The 17,199-nt window shown below is 44.3% G+C and overlaps 1 protein-coding gene across 1 annotated transcript; it reads right to left on the reverse strand.

The window, feature by feature from the left end:
* Positions 1-995: 995 nt before the first annotated feature.
* On the reverse strand, positions 996-15,328 carry LOC137150215 (solute carrier family 22 member 6-A-like). Its single transcript, XM_067543986.1, has 10 exons — positions 14,503-15,328; positions 13,140-13,243; positions 12,476-12,630; positions 11,782-11,950; positions 11,141-11,264; positions 8,502-8,617; positions 7,193-7,407; positions 4,940-5,048; positions 3,885-4,088; positions 996-3,240 (listed from the first exon to the last, which is right to left on the reverse strand). Exons 1-10 carry the CDS (start codon positions 14,902-14,904, stop codon positions 3,156-3,158), a joined length of 1,683 nt encoding a protein of 560 aa, XP_067400087.1. The 5' UTR covers positions 14,905-15,328; the 3' UTR covers positions 996-3,155.
* Between the last annotated feature and the right edge of the window lie 1,871 nt (positions 15,329-17,199).

Raw genomic sequence — 17,199 nt, forward strand, 5'->3', positions numbered from 1 at the left:
CCCTTAAAGTTGAGGAAACGATGCCAGTTTACACCAGCTGGGGATCTGGCCCCACTGCAGCTTGTATATCCCTAAACCACTTTGTCCCATTTCATTCTCCTTTTCTGTTCTTCCCATTGGGCCATATTCAGAGGTGCTGTGGAAGGTGCTGTAAGTTACACAGAGCTTAAAATTCTCTCCGAGTATTTCCTGGAGCCCTGGGCTGAAGGCTTCAGCCCCGTGGGAGACCCCGGAGTTGAGGCTTGAGACCCCGGGGTTGAGGCTTCTGCCCCGCAAACAGTGCCGGGGTTCTCACGGGTTTGAAAGTATTTACCGGAGTTCTGCACTGCATGGCTCTGGCTGAGTTTAAGCCCTGAAGTTACAAAAAATTAGTGTCTCTTCTTGATAGTGCAGAAGTTGCATCCAGTATATGTGACGTGATAAGGCACTGTCTGTTCTCATGGTTAGAGCAGGGAAGCTGGGGGTCAGGACTCCTGGTTTGTATTCCCTGCTCTAGATGGGAGTGTGGCGGCTGGTGGTTAGAGAGTGGGGGGTGGCCTGGGAGGAAGGACTCCTGGATTCTGTTCTAGGCTCTTGCTGGAGTTGTGAAGTATAAAGATTGGAGCAGCGTGTGTGCTGGGATTTAGGACTCCTCATTTCTATTCTCAGCTCTAGATGGGAGAGTGGAGTCTAGTGGTTAGTACAGGAGGCTAGGGTTATTTTCCCATTTCTGTCATGGATTCACCTTGAGATCTTGCAGTAAATAACTTTGTGCCTCATCCCTGAAAATAGGAGGATGATAATCCTGACCTGTTTGTGGAGTGCTTTGAGATCCTTTGATAAGGGGAGCTGTATCTTTGCAAGTTATCATTATTTTAATAGGAGGTTTTGCTTTACTCTTCTCTCCTGCAGTCCAAGTTGCAATGACCAAAACCAAGGTCCCTTTTCAGAATACAAGATTGGGCTTCTGAAATTGTGCAGCATTTTCACTGCAAGAAAATACATTAAACTGCCACATAAACTCCTTTATTTAGCTCAGTATTTTACAATAATATTCCTTTGTTACAATATACAGATCCTGTCCTGCATTTTTTAACCTTTTGTCAAAAATTTGCACTTTTCTCACATACAATCCTTTTTCCTTCATTTTTGGTTTAACATATAAGTTTATTTATGGGTTGGGGTAAGCCTAGTTGAAGCTGGTGGGTGTAACAACCATCTTTCATTCCGGATATGTGTAAAAAACAATGGAGCTCCTTTATGGAACCAGGAAGCCATGATCCAAAACGCAGGCATTATGATCAGCTTTGAGTAGGAGCTGAATCATGTGGCCCTAAGAGTTTCCCTGTGGACTGATACAGCAACACAAGACTAGGGCATTATTTGGTAGAGCTGTGTCTGCGTGTGAAAGAGAAGCAGCAGAAAGCCAAAGAAACAGCCACAGAAACTCTGATAGTCACTCTCAGAAAAAGTGGAGTGAGAGTTTTTGGGCCAAGTGCTGGCTGGAAAGACATATGGAACTGTGAGCAAATAAACTACCTTCAGGTGTTTGATTCCTGCTGTATTTTAGGAAACAGGGCTTACTACATACTTCATTAATAAGCAGGATTGCATAAAAGAAATATCTAACTTCATCAATTTCTTTTCCTAATGGAAACAACCAGCAGAACCCTCAAAATTGCCTAACAGCTTGGGTCACGAAAGGATAACAGTTTCATTATTAACAAGCAGCACAAAGTCTTGTAGAAAAGCCAATTTATGTTCACAGAATCCTAGAGGGGCCAGATCCACAACTGGTGTAAATCAGTACAGCTCCATTGGCTTCAACAGATCTATGTTGATTGGCACCAGCTAAGGATCTGGTCATAGAGGTTAGAGCTGGAACACACCTCACCCAGCTGTCTGAAGGTGCAAGATATGGGCATTTGCCAATTATTATTAATTATTATTTGTATTATGGTAGCACCTATTGAACAACTGAGACTGGAACTCCGTTGTGCCACGCAAGCATATAGAAAGAAAGAGTAACTTGATTGCTCTGTGCTTAAGTTTCCCTATTTGGAAAATGGAGATGATAATCCTTCCCTTGTCTGTTTAGACTGCAAGCTTTTTGGGGCATAGGCTCTCTCTCGTTAGCTGTTTATGCAGCACTTGGCACAATGGGGTCCTGTTCTCAGTGGGGGCCCCTAGACACAACTGAAATAGAAATAGTGATGGCAAAGCAAGGGTACCTTATGAAATAGAAGAAGGTAGTTACAATTGTGCAGAGTTGGAGAAATGAATGGTTAACAGAAAAAAGTGGGATGCAACCATTTAATAAGAATCTCACCAGTTAATCACTCTGCAGAAATATCTGCCCTGAGAAGTTTGAGATGTGCCTGTTTTTAACTCATGTGCATAGATTCTGTTTTCTGCTCCTATCATGAGGCAAAATGTTCACTATTCCTGGGTGCAAAGTATTGTCTGGTGGGTTAGAGCTGAGAGCCAGAACTCCTGGGTTCTCCTCTGGAAGGAGAGAGGGGTCCAGTGGCTAAAGGAGGGGGGGACTAGAATTCAGGACTCTTGGGAAATGAGGTCTAGTGGTTAGAGGTGGGGGAGGGCATGTAAAACTAGGACTCCTGGGTTCTTTTCCTAACTATGCCACAAGCTTTTTTGTGTGATGTAGAGCGGGTTGCTTTTCCTGTTTGTGCTTCAGGTTACAATTCTAACATCACTTCCCTAGCTTATGAAATAATGGGCTAGATCCTCAATGGTCTAGATGGTGTAAATCAGCAGAGATTCACTGACTTCAGCTGAGGCCTGGCTTTTAATCAATGAACAATGGAGCCTTTTCAAAGAGGCACTGTATAACAAAACCTCTTGATGTGCGTACTACACTCAGACAACTCTGTCTCTGAACATTAGACCAGATCACTAGCCTCTTCCCATATACATACAATTCAATGCAAGGTTTGACTACACAGGCAGTGCCAGACCATGACCCATATTTGCAAGGCTGCTGGGCAGAGTGTGTTGGATTCCTGATGTGAGTTATTTGGGGTGTTGAACTATAGGGAGATGCTATGCAGACCAGTTGGCACGTGTTCCTCCTGTGCTTTCTAGTCAGTCACTCTATATAAATGCTTCCAGCAGGAATAGAGCAATAAAAGCTAAAAATGTTTTTCATTTTTCTCTCCTTAGCTGATTTGTTTGGCTGAATCTGGCTTTGTGGCATTTAGAAGGACCTTCATTTGTAGCTCATCCTCAGTCATACGCCTTGATCTTAATAATAATAATAAAAAAAAGAAAATAAATAAATACAAGTGTTTGCAGAGTCATCAAGAGAAGTGATTAATTTAAAACAGATGCTCAAAGCTAAAGCAAATTTTTGTTTTTTTTAAAAACCTTCCAGGAGGTTTGTTTTTATTTATTTTTACAAAACCCAAAACTAAAAAGTTTAATTTTTTCCCAAGATTTTCAATGGTTTTATTTTTGACAAAACCCAAATATGTTCATTTCTCTTGAAATTTTCCACTTTTCTCTTTGGAACCCCAAAGTGAAATATTTTAATTTCTTTCTGTATAGTTCCATTTATTTTTGATGAAACGGGACTGAAAGAAATTCATTTTAATTTTTTTTTAACAAAACCAAATGATTTTTTTTTCATTTTCCTGGGATGTTTTGGTGAAACTAGAACCAATTTTTCCCCTTCCCCCTCCCTTCCTCCCACTTTCAGTGGCAAGAGAGAAACAGGGAGACACATTGACTAAATTGAAGGTGGACAAATGAGAAATGTTTATAAAAACGATGAATAATGTTGAGAACAGTGAAATATCTGTTTCTTTTTGGAACACAGATCGAAAACAACTTCAAGGTTTTCGAGCAATGTCTTTTTTATTCTGGTTAATTACACAGATGCCACTTACCGTCTTTCCACTTTGTCTATGGTCTCAAGTAGTGGCATGTGCCGTGTCTCGGGCAGTAGGCAAGTGGTGATGCCGGAGATGACAGGGGCAGCCCCATAGATAATCAGGGGCAGGGTCGGGAAGAATTCACCAGTCAGCTGAACAAGTGAAGCCATGATGCTGCCAACACGAGCCATGGTGCCTCCTAGTCCCATGCCAGTCTGCCTGCAACAGCCGTCAAAAATACCCATCTGAGCTTGGGATATTGGGCCAGAGCCCCAGCCGGTGTAAATGGGCCATAGCACCGAAGTCAATGGAGTGACACATTAGATTTGGACCTGAACCATTGACTCCAGAGGAACTATGGCCCATTTACATCAGCTGGGCATCTGACCCCATTGACTCTAATGCAACAATGCTGAGTTACATCTGCTGTGGATTTGAACCATTGATTCTAATGGAACTATGGCCAATTTACACCGGTTGGGAAGCTGGTCCCAGTTACTCCAGTGGAGCTACGGTCGATTTAAACCAGCTGGGAATCTGGCCTTATTGACTCCACTGGAGTAATGCTGATTTACACCAGCTGGAGATTTGGTCTCATTGACTCCAAGGAGCAATACCAATTTACTCAAGCTGCGGATCTGTCCCTTTAAGTGTGTATTTCCGAGGGGATTTCCCCCATAAGGAGAAGATTTGGTCTGAGCGTAGGACTCAGGAATGACTGAAGTGGAGGCTATAATGAAAATTCTGATTCACTTCTCACTTAAACTGGTGTAACTCTACTGACATAGCTAGATAAAAGAGTAAGGAAAACGAGAGAGCGAGAGGGAAAAGAGTATATATATGACAGATAGATCTCTATCTCTGAGGACTCAAGAGGCATGTAGGGCTTGTACGAGCCCATGCAGAGGGATAGATTTCACTCTGAGAGCACAAGTCAGCCCTGTGATGTCTGAGTTGACTCCACTTTACAAATCGCCACATGCATGAGTCCCATGGAGCACAGCCAAGGTTGCAGTTTGCTGACAGGGCTCCCTAGGCAGCAGTGGAGTCTGGTGCTGCCTTCTAGATACCTGATCACCGTTGGGAACAGCTCTCCGGAAAATATATAGGCGCAATTAAATGATGCAGCCAAAGATCCCTTTCCAATCACAGCGAAGACCATGCGCAGGGTCTGTAGTTCTGAAGAGAGGGAAAGATAGGGCATTTTGGCCCAAATCAGGAGTAACTTAGTTATTACATACAGTGTTGTAGCCATGTCAGTCCCAGGATATTAGAGAGACAAAGTGGGTGAGCTAATATATTTTATTGGACCAACTTCTGCTCATCTCTCTCACCAACAGAAGTTGGTCCAATGAAGTATATTGCCTCACCCAGACCTCATCTCTCAGTTATTACAGGAATTCTTATAACAGACCAGTGAGTCTCATGAGCAGTAATAAGGAGGTGAGATGACCTCTGCATATGGCATTGGTGGGGCCACCCTAAACAAGGTAGGGTGATCCAGTGGGCTTGGAGTCAGGACACCTGGATTCTGTTCTCAGCTCTGTTGTGTGACCTTATGCAAGTCACTTCACCTCTCTCAGTTTCTGTTTGCCCTCCCAACTTTTGTCTCACTGGGCTATTTAGATTGTAAGCTCTTTGTAAGTCCATGCCCCAATGTGTCTGTACAGCCCATACCACAAGAGGGCCCTGGTCTCATTTGGGGCCTCTAGGCATCACTGTAATACAAATAATTATCATAATAACACAAGCCTGGACCCGCAGCTGCTGAAGACCATGGAGCGAGGCTGATTGATGCCAGCTGAAAATCTGCTTCACTGTGTTCACTTCTAGTCCACACTTTAAAAAGCAGTTGGAAAATTGGAAAATTGGAAAGAGAATTGATTCGAAGTCTGGAAAACCTGTCTTATAGTGAGAGACTTAAGGAGCTCCAGCTATTTAGCTTATCCCAGTAAAAGTTCTTGGGTGACTTGATCATGGTCTATAAATACCTACACAGCAAGATGATTTCTGGTGCAGAGGGCTCTTCAATCTACCAGACAAGGTCAGAATGACATCCAGTGGCTGGAAGTTGATGCTAGACAAATTCCAACTCACATTTTTAACAGGGAGAGATTAATCACTGGAAGAACTGATCTAGGGATCTGGTGGATTCTCTATCACTTGGAATCTTTAAATTAAGAATGTTTAGCTTTCTAAAAGCAACTCCATAGCTCAACCATCAAATATGGGCTTGATGCAAGAATTACTAGTGGGGTTCTCTGGCCTGTGTTATGCAGGAGGTCAGACTAGATTATGATAATACTATTTAACTCTTACATAGTTCTTTGCATCAGTAAATCTCAAAGCTCTTTACAAAGGAGTTCAGTGTCATTACCTCCATTTTACAGATGGGGAAACTGAGGTACAGAGAGTGGTGGTGACTTGCTCAAGGTCACCCCATGCACCAGTGGCATAGCCATGAACAGAATCCAAGTCTTCAGAGTCCCAGTCTAGTGCTCTGTTCACTAGACCACACTGCCTTCCCATTTTGGCTTTCGATCTGTGGGTCAAATCCTCAGCTGGTATAAACTGGGAAGAACAGCAAATGCATAAACTCCTATGTGTTGTCCAGCCAACTAGAATGGACAAAGAACCACACTGTGTGGTGTGGGATATATTGCAGTTAAACTGTACTGATTTATATCAGCGAAGGATCCGGCCCATTGTTCCATCGTTAAGTAAATGCTCTGATGCTTGGACATTTTCATAGTTTCATGGAGTTTAAGGCCAGAAGGGACCATTAGATCATCTGGTCTGATCTCCTGTATGTCACAAGCCATTAAATTTCACTCCTTTACCATGCTATGTTGAACCCAACAATTTCAGTTAAATCAAAGCATTTTAGTCCTCAGGAAACTAAACTGTCATGTGCCCCAGGCCATGAACAAGAGAGACTGAGGGGCCACCAATGCCCAAAGCCCTTGAAATAATAGAGTATTGATTAGGCTGAGATAGGCCCAGATGATCCTAGTAGGTGACACCCCCCAACACACACTACACTGCAAAGGAAGGAGAAAAACTCTTAAGCCAATCCCTAAGCCAATGTGACCTGGGGGAAAATTCCTTCCTGACCACAAATCTGGTGATTAGTTGGACCCCCAATCATGTGATCAAGACACACCAACCAGACATCTAAGACGGGATTTTTGTACAATCTCACAGCACTGGTCCACCCTGTTTGTGCCCTATCTAGCTGTGGGAGATTTGTACAAGAGTCCCTTAAGAATCTGAACCCTTGATAATTCCTTATTCCATCCTGTAATGAGCAAATCCTCTCTCACCTGGCAGCACAAAGATATTAGCTAGGATGCACAGTCCAGCCAGGATCAAGGAAAAGGCCTGGGAGAAACGACGTCCAATGAAAGCGATGGTGAGGAATGAGATGAACTTGGCTGGGAAATCAACTGCTCCAAAGATCAGCTGGGTCAAGTAGATATTGACATTGAAGTTCTGCAGGTCCATGGCTAAGCCGTAATAGGCAAAGCTGGTGGAGAACCTGGAATGGATGGTGCAGGGCTAGAACCATGGATTAGAACTGGTCAGAAAATGGGGGGGTTCAGAAATTTTTTGATGAAAATGAAAAAATAATGTTATCTACATTTTCCACTGGAAATTTGTAGTGAAGATTTGAATGCCAAAATATTTTGGCCGAAACATTAAATATTTCTGTTCAGATATGCTGCTGTGATGTCTCATGGGAGCTGTAGTTTGGGTTTCTCATGCTTCCATTCTCTTCTATGGGCCAAACTCTCAGGTTGGACTACATCTCCTACGATGCACTATCATCCTCCCTTTTGAAAGGGGGAGGCAGTGCATCATGGAAGTCCCTGACTGTGGTGCATCATGGGAGATGTAGTCCAGCCAGGGAGCTGGGCCCATAGAGGACAACAGGGACACGAAGCACCCAAACTACAATCCTCATGAGGCACTGCAGTAGCATATCAGAATTTAAATACTGAAATATTTTGGGTTTTGAGTGTTTAGTTTTTTCAATGAAACACTGAAAATTTTTGCAAGAAGCAGACACTTTTTGCAAAAATATTTGTTTAATCAAAACTCCAATTTTCTGCTGAAAAACAGTTTTAATAGAAAATATTTGACCAGGCCTAATGTTAATACATATAGGTAAATCTTTACTGCTCCTTGTATTTGGTAGCACTTAGATAACTGCATTTCATCTATAGACCTTCTTATCTTCATTGTCCAGGTGGGGTTCAGAAGTGTTTTGTCTATGGATGCAGAGGGTGTATGGTTTAGAGCACCAGCCTGGAGGTCAGGACACTTTGGTTCCCTTCCCAGATCTGCCACTGACCTGCTGTGTGATCTTTGGTAAGTCTCTTCCCTGCTTTCATTCTCCTCTCACCACTTTGTCTATTTAAACGGTGAGCTCTTGAGGCAGCAATAGTCTCTCACTGTGTCTGTGCAGCACCTGGCACATTGGGAACCCTGAACTCAGTGGGGGTCTGTGGAGTGCCCAACATGGTGGGGGCCCCAGTCTTGGCTGGGTGCTGTGCTTATTTATACCAGCGGAAGAGCTGGCTCCTATGGCCTCAATATCTTTGCCTTAGCAAAATGAAAGAGCCCACTTGCCATATAAAGGAGACGCCACAGGAGATTTTGCACATGACAGGTGTCTGTACCAGGTCCATGATGGTATGCCTAGATTTGGCTGAGGACAGTTCCTTCTGCATATTGGATTTCAAGACCTAGATGGAGAAGAGAGTGTGCTGCAAATAGTACCCGTGAGAACAAAGCAAAGCCATTGTGTATGACGTTCCCAGCACTGCTCAAATAAGGCTGACCCAGACTGAAGATTTGGATTCCTCTAACTATAGAGCCAGATCCTCAGCTGGTGTAATTGGCATAACACCATTGTCTTCCTGGAGCTATGCCCATTTACACCAGCTGGCTATCTGGCCACACTAACTCTAATGGAGCAACAGTCAGTTTACACCATCTGGGGATCTGGCCCCATTGACTACAGTGGAGCAATGGCAGATTTACATCTATTGGGGATCAGGCCCTATTCATTCCAGTGGAGCAACCACAGATTTACACCAACTGGGGATCTGGCCCAGTAATTTCATGCCCACTTCCCTGCTGACAATTCTGCTGTCCACTGATTGATAGTTTAGGAACACAGGTACTCCCTGACTGAATCAGAGCAGTGGGTTCTTCCAGCCCGGTATCCAGTCTCTGACAATTGCCAGAACTAAGTGCTTCAGAGGAAGGTGAAAGAAACCTTGTAGTTATGGTATAACCTGTCCCCAGAGATACTGTCTTCCTAACCCTCACTAATTAGAGGTCAGTGTATGCCCTATAGCATTCAGATTGACAGGAAGGATGGTCTAGTGGTTTGGGTATTAGCCTAGAATTTAGATGACATGAGTTTAATTTCCTGCTGTACCACAGATTTCCTGTATGACCTGGGCAAGTCACTTAGCCTCTCCATGACTCGGTTCCCCATCTGTGCAATGGTTATAATAGTGCTCCCCTGCTTCATGGGAGAGCTGTGAGGATAAATACTTTAAAGACTGTGAGGTGCTCATGAGGTGATAGGTGTTTAATAGTTTATATCCCTTCCAAAACTCTTGCTTATTTTTATTTGCTTGATCCTTCCTTTTGATATTCTCTTTATCCATATACATGTCTGATCCTTTCCTGAATCCTGCTATATTTGTATCTTGTAGCAGTGAATTCCAAAGGAAATTATTTGGGGAAAAGTATTTGCCCTTATCAGTTTTAAATGTGCAGCCTTTCCATTTCAGCAACCAGTCTTGCCAACCCCATATCTTTGAAAATCATGGTTTACCCCCACCACAAAAAAATCCTGAGATTGGCTTAAAAATCACAAGATTTTAAATATATAATAAATGTTGGGTTATTTTTATTTGTTTTTATTTGTCCACAACTATGAGTACTAGAAAGCTCCTTTTTTAAAAATAAAAGCCAAGATTGTCACAGAATGACCTCTCTCCAGGAGCTCAGGGCATCAAATATCACAAGACCCACAATAAAATCACAAATGTTGACGACACTGCATCACCTTATTCTTCCATTCTGGGAACAAATGTTCCCAGTCTACCTTCTCCATCCCAGTCAATGTTCTGCATCTGTCTATCTGTCTGTCTGTCTATCATGTTCCTTCTTATTTTCCTCCTCTCCACACTAAATGATCCCAGTGAGAGCTGATTGAAACTTGGAACATCCATTCTGTGTGAAGTTCTGACATTCTGAAATTTCCTTTCATCCTGAATTGGATCAAAAAGTCAAAATTTCTACTGGAACAGAATTTTTAAAAAATCTATTAGGGAAATATAGAAACAATCTTATCAAAAGAAAACATATTCATAAAGTATTTGACTTCATCATTTTGACTTTTATATGTATTATATGAGGCAGACACCCAGCATGGAAAATTTTAGCTTGAACAGTTATTGTTTGGTAAAGTCATAGGCAGCTGAAAACAGGGTCTTATAATGGGAGTTGTCAGGCAACCTTAATAATAAATTGTGCTAGCAGCCCTACCTATATTATTATATTATATATTTATTTATTAGAAAAATGAAGTGCTTTGACCTTAAAAAACATTTTGATCATTTTTCTATGAAAATCTTGACACCATTAGTAGGTTCCCGTTAAAGGTTTCCATTTCATCAAATCAGCATTGTCTGATGGATTGCTGTTCTGTTAGAACATTTTCACCAGCTGTAGTCCCAATCTATTGCTATGAATCTGGCCAGGCTCGGATTCAATCTCTTGATCCATATCTTTGTCCATTCAATTTTTGCCACATCACTTTATGCAATGAGGTGACCAGAACAGCATATATTAGCTTCAAAATTCATGCTGCAACTTTGTAGAAGCCCATCACCATGTGTTGGACCCAGGGTCTGGATCAGTCTAGTTTGTGGTGGTATATCATTGGAACGCCTCTTCCAAGATGCCTTCCTGATCTGCATAAACTTTGCTTTTGTCCTCTTTTCAAGTAAGTTTCTAGCGATTATGTTTGCAAAGATCTTGAAAACATGACCTGGGTGCAAATGCCTGCCTGAATTCGTAGAGCGCCTGAAACGATAGCTTGGAGAGATGAGAACAATCGTTCTAAGGACTTATGGGCAGAGCTTATTTTGTGAAAAGGTCATGGACCTTTTTCTCTCCCATTTTAACCCCAGTTTGTATCACCTGGTTTGTCTATGGGACCACAAGGGCCTCTATGGATTCTTTACCTCAGTGCTGAGCTTGGCTCCTTCTTCCATTTTGCCATTGATCCTGGCAACCTTTCTCAGCCCTTTCACGGCCTGTTCTGGTTTTCCTGATATCGCCATCCAGCGGGCAGACTCTACAAACAACCTGCCAACAAGACGAAGCAAAGACAATAGCCTTGATTCTCAGTTACACTCTTCTCTCTTAGGGCTGGAAATAGAATCCAGGAATCCTGACTCCCAGCCCCCATGCCTGCTCTAACCCACTAGAGTCAACTCCCTTGGTTCTTGAAGGGAAGTGGTGTCTATCAGTTAGAGGAGACAAGAGGAAGTGGTACAGGACTCCTGGTTTCTATTCCCGGGTATGGAAAGGAAGTGGTATCTAGTTGTTACAGCAGGTGAGAGTAGCGGGGCTGGGTGTGAGGACTCTTGGTTTCTATTCATGGGTCTGGAAGGAGAGTGGGGGACTATATGGTTAGAATGATGGGACACAGGACTCCTGGGTTCTTTGGGAGCAAAGTGGTATCTAGTGGTTAGAGCAGGGTAGTAACTGGGAGTTAGCAAGACAACAAGGGGACTTAAATGGTCCAAGAGGTGCATTATGCACTTAGGAAGGGAGAAAAGAGCTACTGGAAATAACTCAAGCTATTGATGTATATACATACCAGGAGTAAAGAAAGAAGACAAAGAAAGGCAGGGAGATGGTAAGCTGTAGCCAGCGCCAGTCCTGGATAGCGTAGGCCACCCCAGCCAGAATGAATTGCCCAGTAGTGTAGGAGTATCCATTGATGGTGCCCACAACTGCCCGAACATTGGTTGGGATCCACTCCATGCCTTGGTAGAGGAAATACATGTATCTGACCTGCTGGGTCAGTATGTAGTGCAGGTCTCCTCCTCAGTCTGTGCCTAGTACGAGCTAACGAGGGAACATTAGCTCAGGCTATAGCAGTTTATACGTTTTAGCTCTGGAGGTGGCTGGTTCTGATTCCAGAGTCTCTCACACACAAACACACGTCAGGATTCCGGGGTTCCATTCCCAGCTCTGGATGGTTACAACAGGAGCTAGGCCAGGAGTCAGGACTCCTGGGTTCCATCACTGGGTCTAGTTAGGGGAACATGTTCTGTGGGTTAGAGTAGGTGGAGAGGGCTGAGTGTCAGGACTCCCAGCTCTGGGCAGGCTAACATGGTGCACACTCTTGTGTTGGGCCCACTACACAGGGTGAATGTTGTTCCATCCTGGTTCTGTCAGGGGGGCGTATGGTGTTCTCAGAGGCACCTTTATAAGATTGGCGGGAGAGGAACTTTCCTCTGCTCCTGAGTCTGTCATAGGACTCATTCAGACCTGAAGTGTCTACTTACATAGTGTTGCAGAAATGAGTGAGATTCCAGATATGGCCAGGCCGGTGAGGATGCGGAAGACGCAGTAGGTGATGAAGTTGGGGGAGAAAGCAGCACAGGTGCCTGTCACTGCCATTTGCAGGTAGCACCAGATCAGGAGGGCTTTCCGGCCATACCTTCAGCACAGAGAACTGAGTTAATAGGGGAGAGGATCAGGAAGCTGGTCCAGAGCAGGTAATTTGGAGGCTGGCATGATAGTACCACATGGCACCAATTACTCCTGCTCTGGTGATCTCAGCCACCCCTAAGCACTGTTTGCAGTGGACACTGCTTGAACCAAAATTCAGGGTTAGGAATGAATTTGAATGCATGACGTTATCCCAGTGCACTTCTGCCAATGCCTCTCAAGCCCAAACCACAGCCCCCTTGCTGTTCCAGCCATGGCTCCCCTCCCAACCTGATGCCTCTCAACCTGAACCATGTTCTCTCTGCCAATGCATATTGATTTTGACCTGTGGCATTCCCAGCAATCCCTCCCGAGGGCCCTTACACAGTCCTGACTAGCAGGTGATATATACATAAATAACCATTGTGACACATTTTTCAAGCTGGGGTTTGTGTGGCTCCAGCTCACACTAGCAGCATGACAGCGTGTGGAGCTAGTGTCACAGCATCACCATCTCACCTGTCCGTGAGGACTCCAAACACAGCTGACCCCACAAGCACGCCAGCCATGTAGAGCGACTGAGCAATCTGCCGGAGTGTCCTGGACTCACACACCAAATCCCACTGCACATGGGGAAGAAAACAGTGATCCAGTGACAGCAGGAAGATTTCAGGGTACACATTGTCTGAGCTGGAACTTTTTGGCAGTGCCCGGGGTGGTGGGAGGGGAGGTTGGGCATGCTGTAGTCTCGTCTGTAGAGAGGATACTTAGATCCGCAGGGTCTCAGTGTTTCACTCCAGGCAGACAGAGTTGGGAAGAGTTGGCTTTAACCCACTTTTGTGCTTCCATTCTGGACCCTGGTTAACCCCTGGTGTATGTGTAGAGCAGCCTTGGGGCTGATCCAACTCCCATTCTTCCTCCTGATGCCCTGGGAAGCAGAGCTTTGTGCAATCAGGCTATGCCTCCTAAGCTGGGAGTGGAGCATTTTTAGTGGCCTCCTGCACAGGGCTGGGTTGTCAAGGGCTATTAACACCCTCCACTTTGCACAGCCAGCACAGCTGAGAGGGGCCCAATTGACACTGAAAATCTGATCACTAGAAATGAGGGTCTAAAGTGGACACCCATAAGTAAAGCTGGCGTATGGCAAACCCATAGGATCAAGTGAGTGTATGGGGGAATGGGGAGATCTATCCTGGTCAGCCAGCAAAGCTATTATAGTCTGAACAGTGGGTGTGGTTTCCCCCTGTCCTGTACATTGTAGAGTTGCCACCCATCCAGGTTTTCCCAGGGTCATCCCTTTTTTGAGGTAGCCCTGGGAAATCTGTCAGAGTACTCGATGCATCCTGCCAGTTCTATGGGCTCACAATCATCTCAGATGTCCCCCCCTTTTTTTTGTACCTCAGAGGTGGCAATCCTACTACCTTGTGTGGTCAGTTATACCTGTGTCAAGGGGGAAAACAGTCTGCCAGATCACAACAGCAAGAGATTTGGTGGAGGGACTGTCTCTCTCTCTGTATGTATATATAGAGCCTAGTGCAACATGACAGTCTATCTATCAAGCTGTTATGTTGTATTACCTTAGAACATAAAGACCCCAACTGAGATCAATGTCCCATTGTGCCAGGGGCTGCCCAGACCCTGACCGGATCAGGGCCCCAGTGTGCTATACCCACATATTTAGAGAGAGTCCCTGCCCCAAAGAGCTTACTTTTCAAATAGACAAAGTGTGGGAGAGGAAACAGAGGGAACTGATTTGCCCACAGTAGATGAGCTGGGAATAAAACCTCAGTCGTCTCCTCGTTGCTCAGTCCCTAGGCACTGAGCCACACTGCCTCTGTAGGGCAGCACTGCCTGGGCTATAGCAGAGTCTGGTCTCTCTCACCTCAGTTATGATGGTGTAGGTGAACAAGCTCTTGTCATAGGTCCACCCATCCACACAGGGCTCTGTGTCCAGCTCTGTGGTGTTGGTGATTGTGGCATTTGGGTTTAGGAGCTGCCACTGGGTGGTGACAAACCGCTGGCACTTCTCTGGCCTCTGGCTTCTGTCCATGGGAATGGAGATCCGGAGAAGATCTTCAGCGGATAGGCTGGCAGTGACATTGGCATGATGTGTGTAGTTGGCTGTGATGCGCACTTGGCAGTGATGCTCTGGGATCCCAGCGGTGAAGTTCTGCAGGAGGTTATGGCTGGCCAGCATTAAGAGTGGGGTGGCCAAGAGTGCCACATTCATGACTTGGAAGCGTCCCATGCCTCCAATGCGGTCCAGAAGTTCGGCAAAACTCATGGCTCTCGAGTGGTGCTGGGTCGATCCAAAAAAAAAATCACAGTGATGGGTGAGAAGAATATACTCTCCCTTATGCTAGCAGAATGTTTCAGTAATTTTGCCAAAAAATAACTGCTAAGTAGTACTGAATCACACCGTAAAATGGAAGTGTGGCCACTTGGGATGCTTATACTGAACTTCTGGAAGGTTTGTGCTTTTCAGCAAATAGTCCCTTAATACCACAGGCTAACTCACTGAAGGTGTTAAGTTGGCTTAATAACTTTGCAGGTTGCCAGGTGCCTTAAGTGTCTGTTGTTTTTCCTTTTGTAGAAATTCCAGTTTAACTGGTCCCAGTTTGCAGTGGTAAACCATTCAGACCCAAGTCAATGAGAAGACACTTGTTCCAGGAACACTAGATAAGGATGGTTTTCTGCTGGGATTGATTCCCTACTCATCCCCCAGGTTATACACTCTTGCAGGCTGATTCATTGTTATATAAAGGCTTGATGTGCTCAGCCAGTTAAAGATTTACTTTGCTTATTTAAGTCAGATAGGAAGATGCTTGAGATGATATGGCACAAAGGTCAGTGCTGGCAAAGGGACAAGTCTGCAGAGCATAGCGAATAATAATGATGACCCCTGGTTAGTATATTAGTGTTCTAGGATGAGGGTAGCATGCAATCTACACTGAAATCTGACCTGGATTCTGTATCAGTTGGTGCTGATGTAAAGCTGGAATATTTGCTGGAGGGAGATTTTCAAAAGCGCTTTAAGGAAGCACCCAGGTCCTTTTGATTTTCAGTCCTTAGGGGAGGAAATATCTCTTCCACACAAGACGTAATTAGAGTGTGGAAGTCGGTGCCATAAGAAGCATTTGAAAGTTCCACCCTACCTCAAGTGTATGGGCCAGATCCCCACTGGTGTAAATTGACTTTGGTAGAGCTACATACATTTATGCCAGCTGGAGGTCTAATGCATCAGACTCACCCTCTGATCATTCTTGGCTTTGTTTTCTACAGTAACAGTTTCATGTTATTCACAGAATCATAAATTTTAAGGCCAGGAAGGCCCACTGTGATCATCCAGTCTGCCCTCCAGTATAACACAGGCCATAGAACTTGATTAGTTCCTGCTTGCACTAAAGTGTGTCTTTTAGAAAAACATCCAGGCATGATTTAAAATTGCCATTGATGGAGAATCCACCACAGCCCCTGGTAAGTTGTTCCAATGGTTAACTACTCTCACTGTTAAAAAAGACGTGCCTTATATGTAAACCAAAGTGCCTTATTTCTAATCTAAAGTCCATTGTGGATGGAACAGATGCATTGATTTCTGAGACTGAATCCCAGACGGTTTTTGGCCTGTAAAGCAGTTCTAGGTGATCTCTTGTTCAGTGAACACCACGTGTGTTTGGAGTCCATGTTTCATTGAAGATGGGCTGTGCCTTTCTCATGGTCCCCTAAATGAGCTGTCATTGTGAGAAAACAAGAATTGCCAGACTGGGTCAGACCTAGGGTCAGTTTAATCCGATATCCTGTCTGTGACAGTGGCCAGCACCGGATGTTTTGAAGGAAGATGTGAGAATGCCAGAGCAGTCAGATGTAGGATAATCTGACCCCATCAAAGTCTCCTCCTGATTTTGAATAGTTAAAGGTGGGCTTACACCCTGAAGCACGAGGTTTAATATTCCTTCCCTTAGCAATAATTATGGCAACTTTAGATACTCTTGATATACATATAAATGTTCAGTCCTTCTTTGAGCCTTGCTATGTTCTTGGCCTCCATGACTTCCTGTGCCATTGAGTTTTATGTGCTAATTATGCCAGGGCTTGCAAACAGCTAGTTCACACCCATACCCTCTCCTGACATGTCTCTGTAAGAAGGTACTATCATGTTCTCCAGAACCTCAGCTTGGATTAAAAAAATTAGTATATTTCCAGTAGTGCAGGTTGAGGACCAGAATTTTCATTCCATGGGAAATACTGATTTTTTTTAAAAAAAATCCACTTTGAATTGGAACAAAAAGGCAAAACTTTGAAATTTCCTGCAAAATAACAATTCAGAAACATTTCAGTTTGGAACCATCAGAATGTTTAGTTTTGATACGAATGTAGGTCATAGGACTGGAAGAAACCACCTGGGACATTGAGTACAGCCTCAGCTCTTGCAGGCAACCCAGTTATATAGTCCCGATCATAAATTTATCAAGCTCCATCTTAAAACTAGTTGGCTTGTTTGCCCCCCCTCCACTCCGCCCCTCTTCTGTTCGGCGGCTGTTCCAGAACCTCCCTCCTTCGATGTTTAGAAACCTTCTTC

Source organism: Emydura macquarii, unplaced genomic scaffold (assembly GCF_026122565.2).
Source record: "Emydura macquarii macquarii isolate MOO-44397 ecotype Brisbane River unplaced genomic scaffold, CSIRO-AGI_Emac_v2 contig_968, whole genome shotgun sequence".
In the NCBI taxonomy this organism is placed as follows: Eukaryota; Metazoa; Chordata; order Testudines; family Chelidae; genus Emydura; species Emydura macquarii.

Coding starts and splice junctions, on each gene's coding strand:
- LOC137150215 (XM_067543986.1), bottom strand. CDS start 14,904: ATGAGTTTTGCCGAACTTCTGGACCGCATTGGAGGCATGGGACGCTTC. Junction 13,244..14,502: donor CCTACACCATCATAACTGAG/GTGAGAGAGACC, acceptor CCCCATGTGCAG/TGGGATTTGGTGTGTGAGTC. Junction 4,089..4,939: donor CTGTTCCCAACGGTGATCAG/GTATCTAGAAGG, acceptor CGGCTGTTGCAG/GCAGACTGGCATGGGACTAG.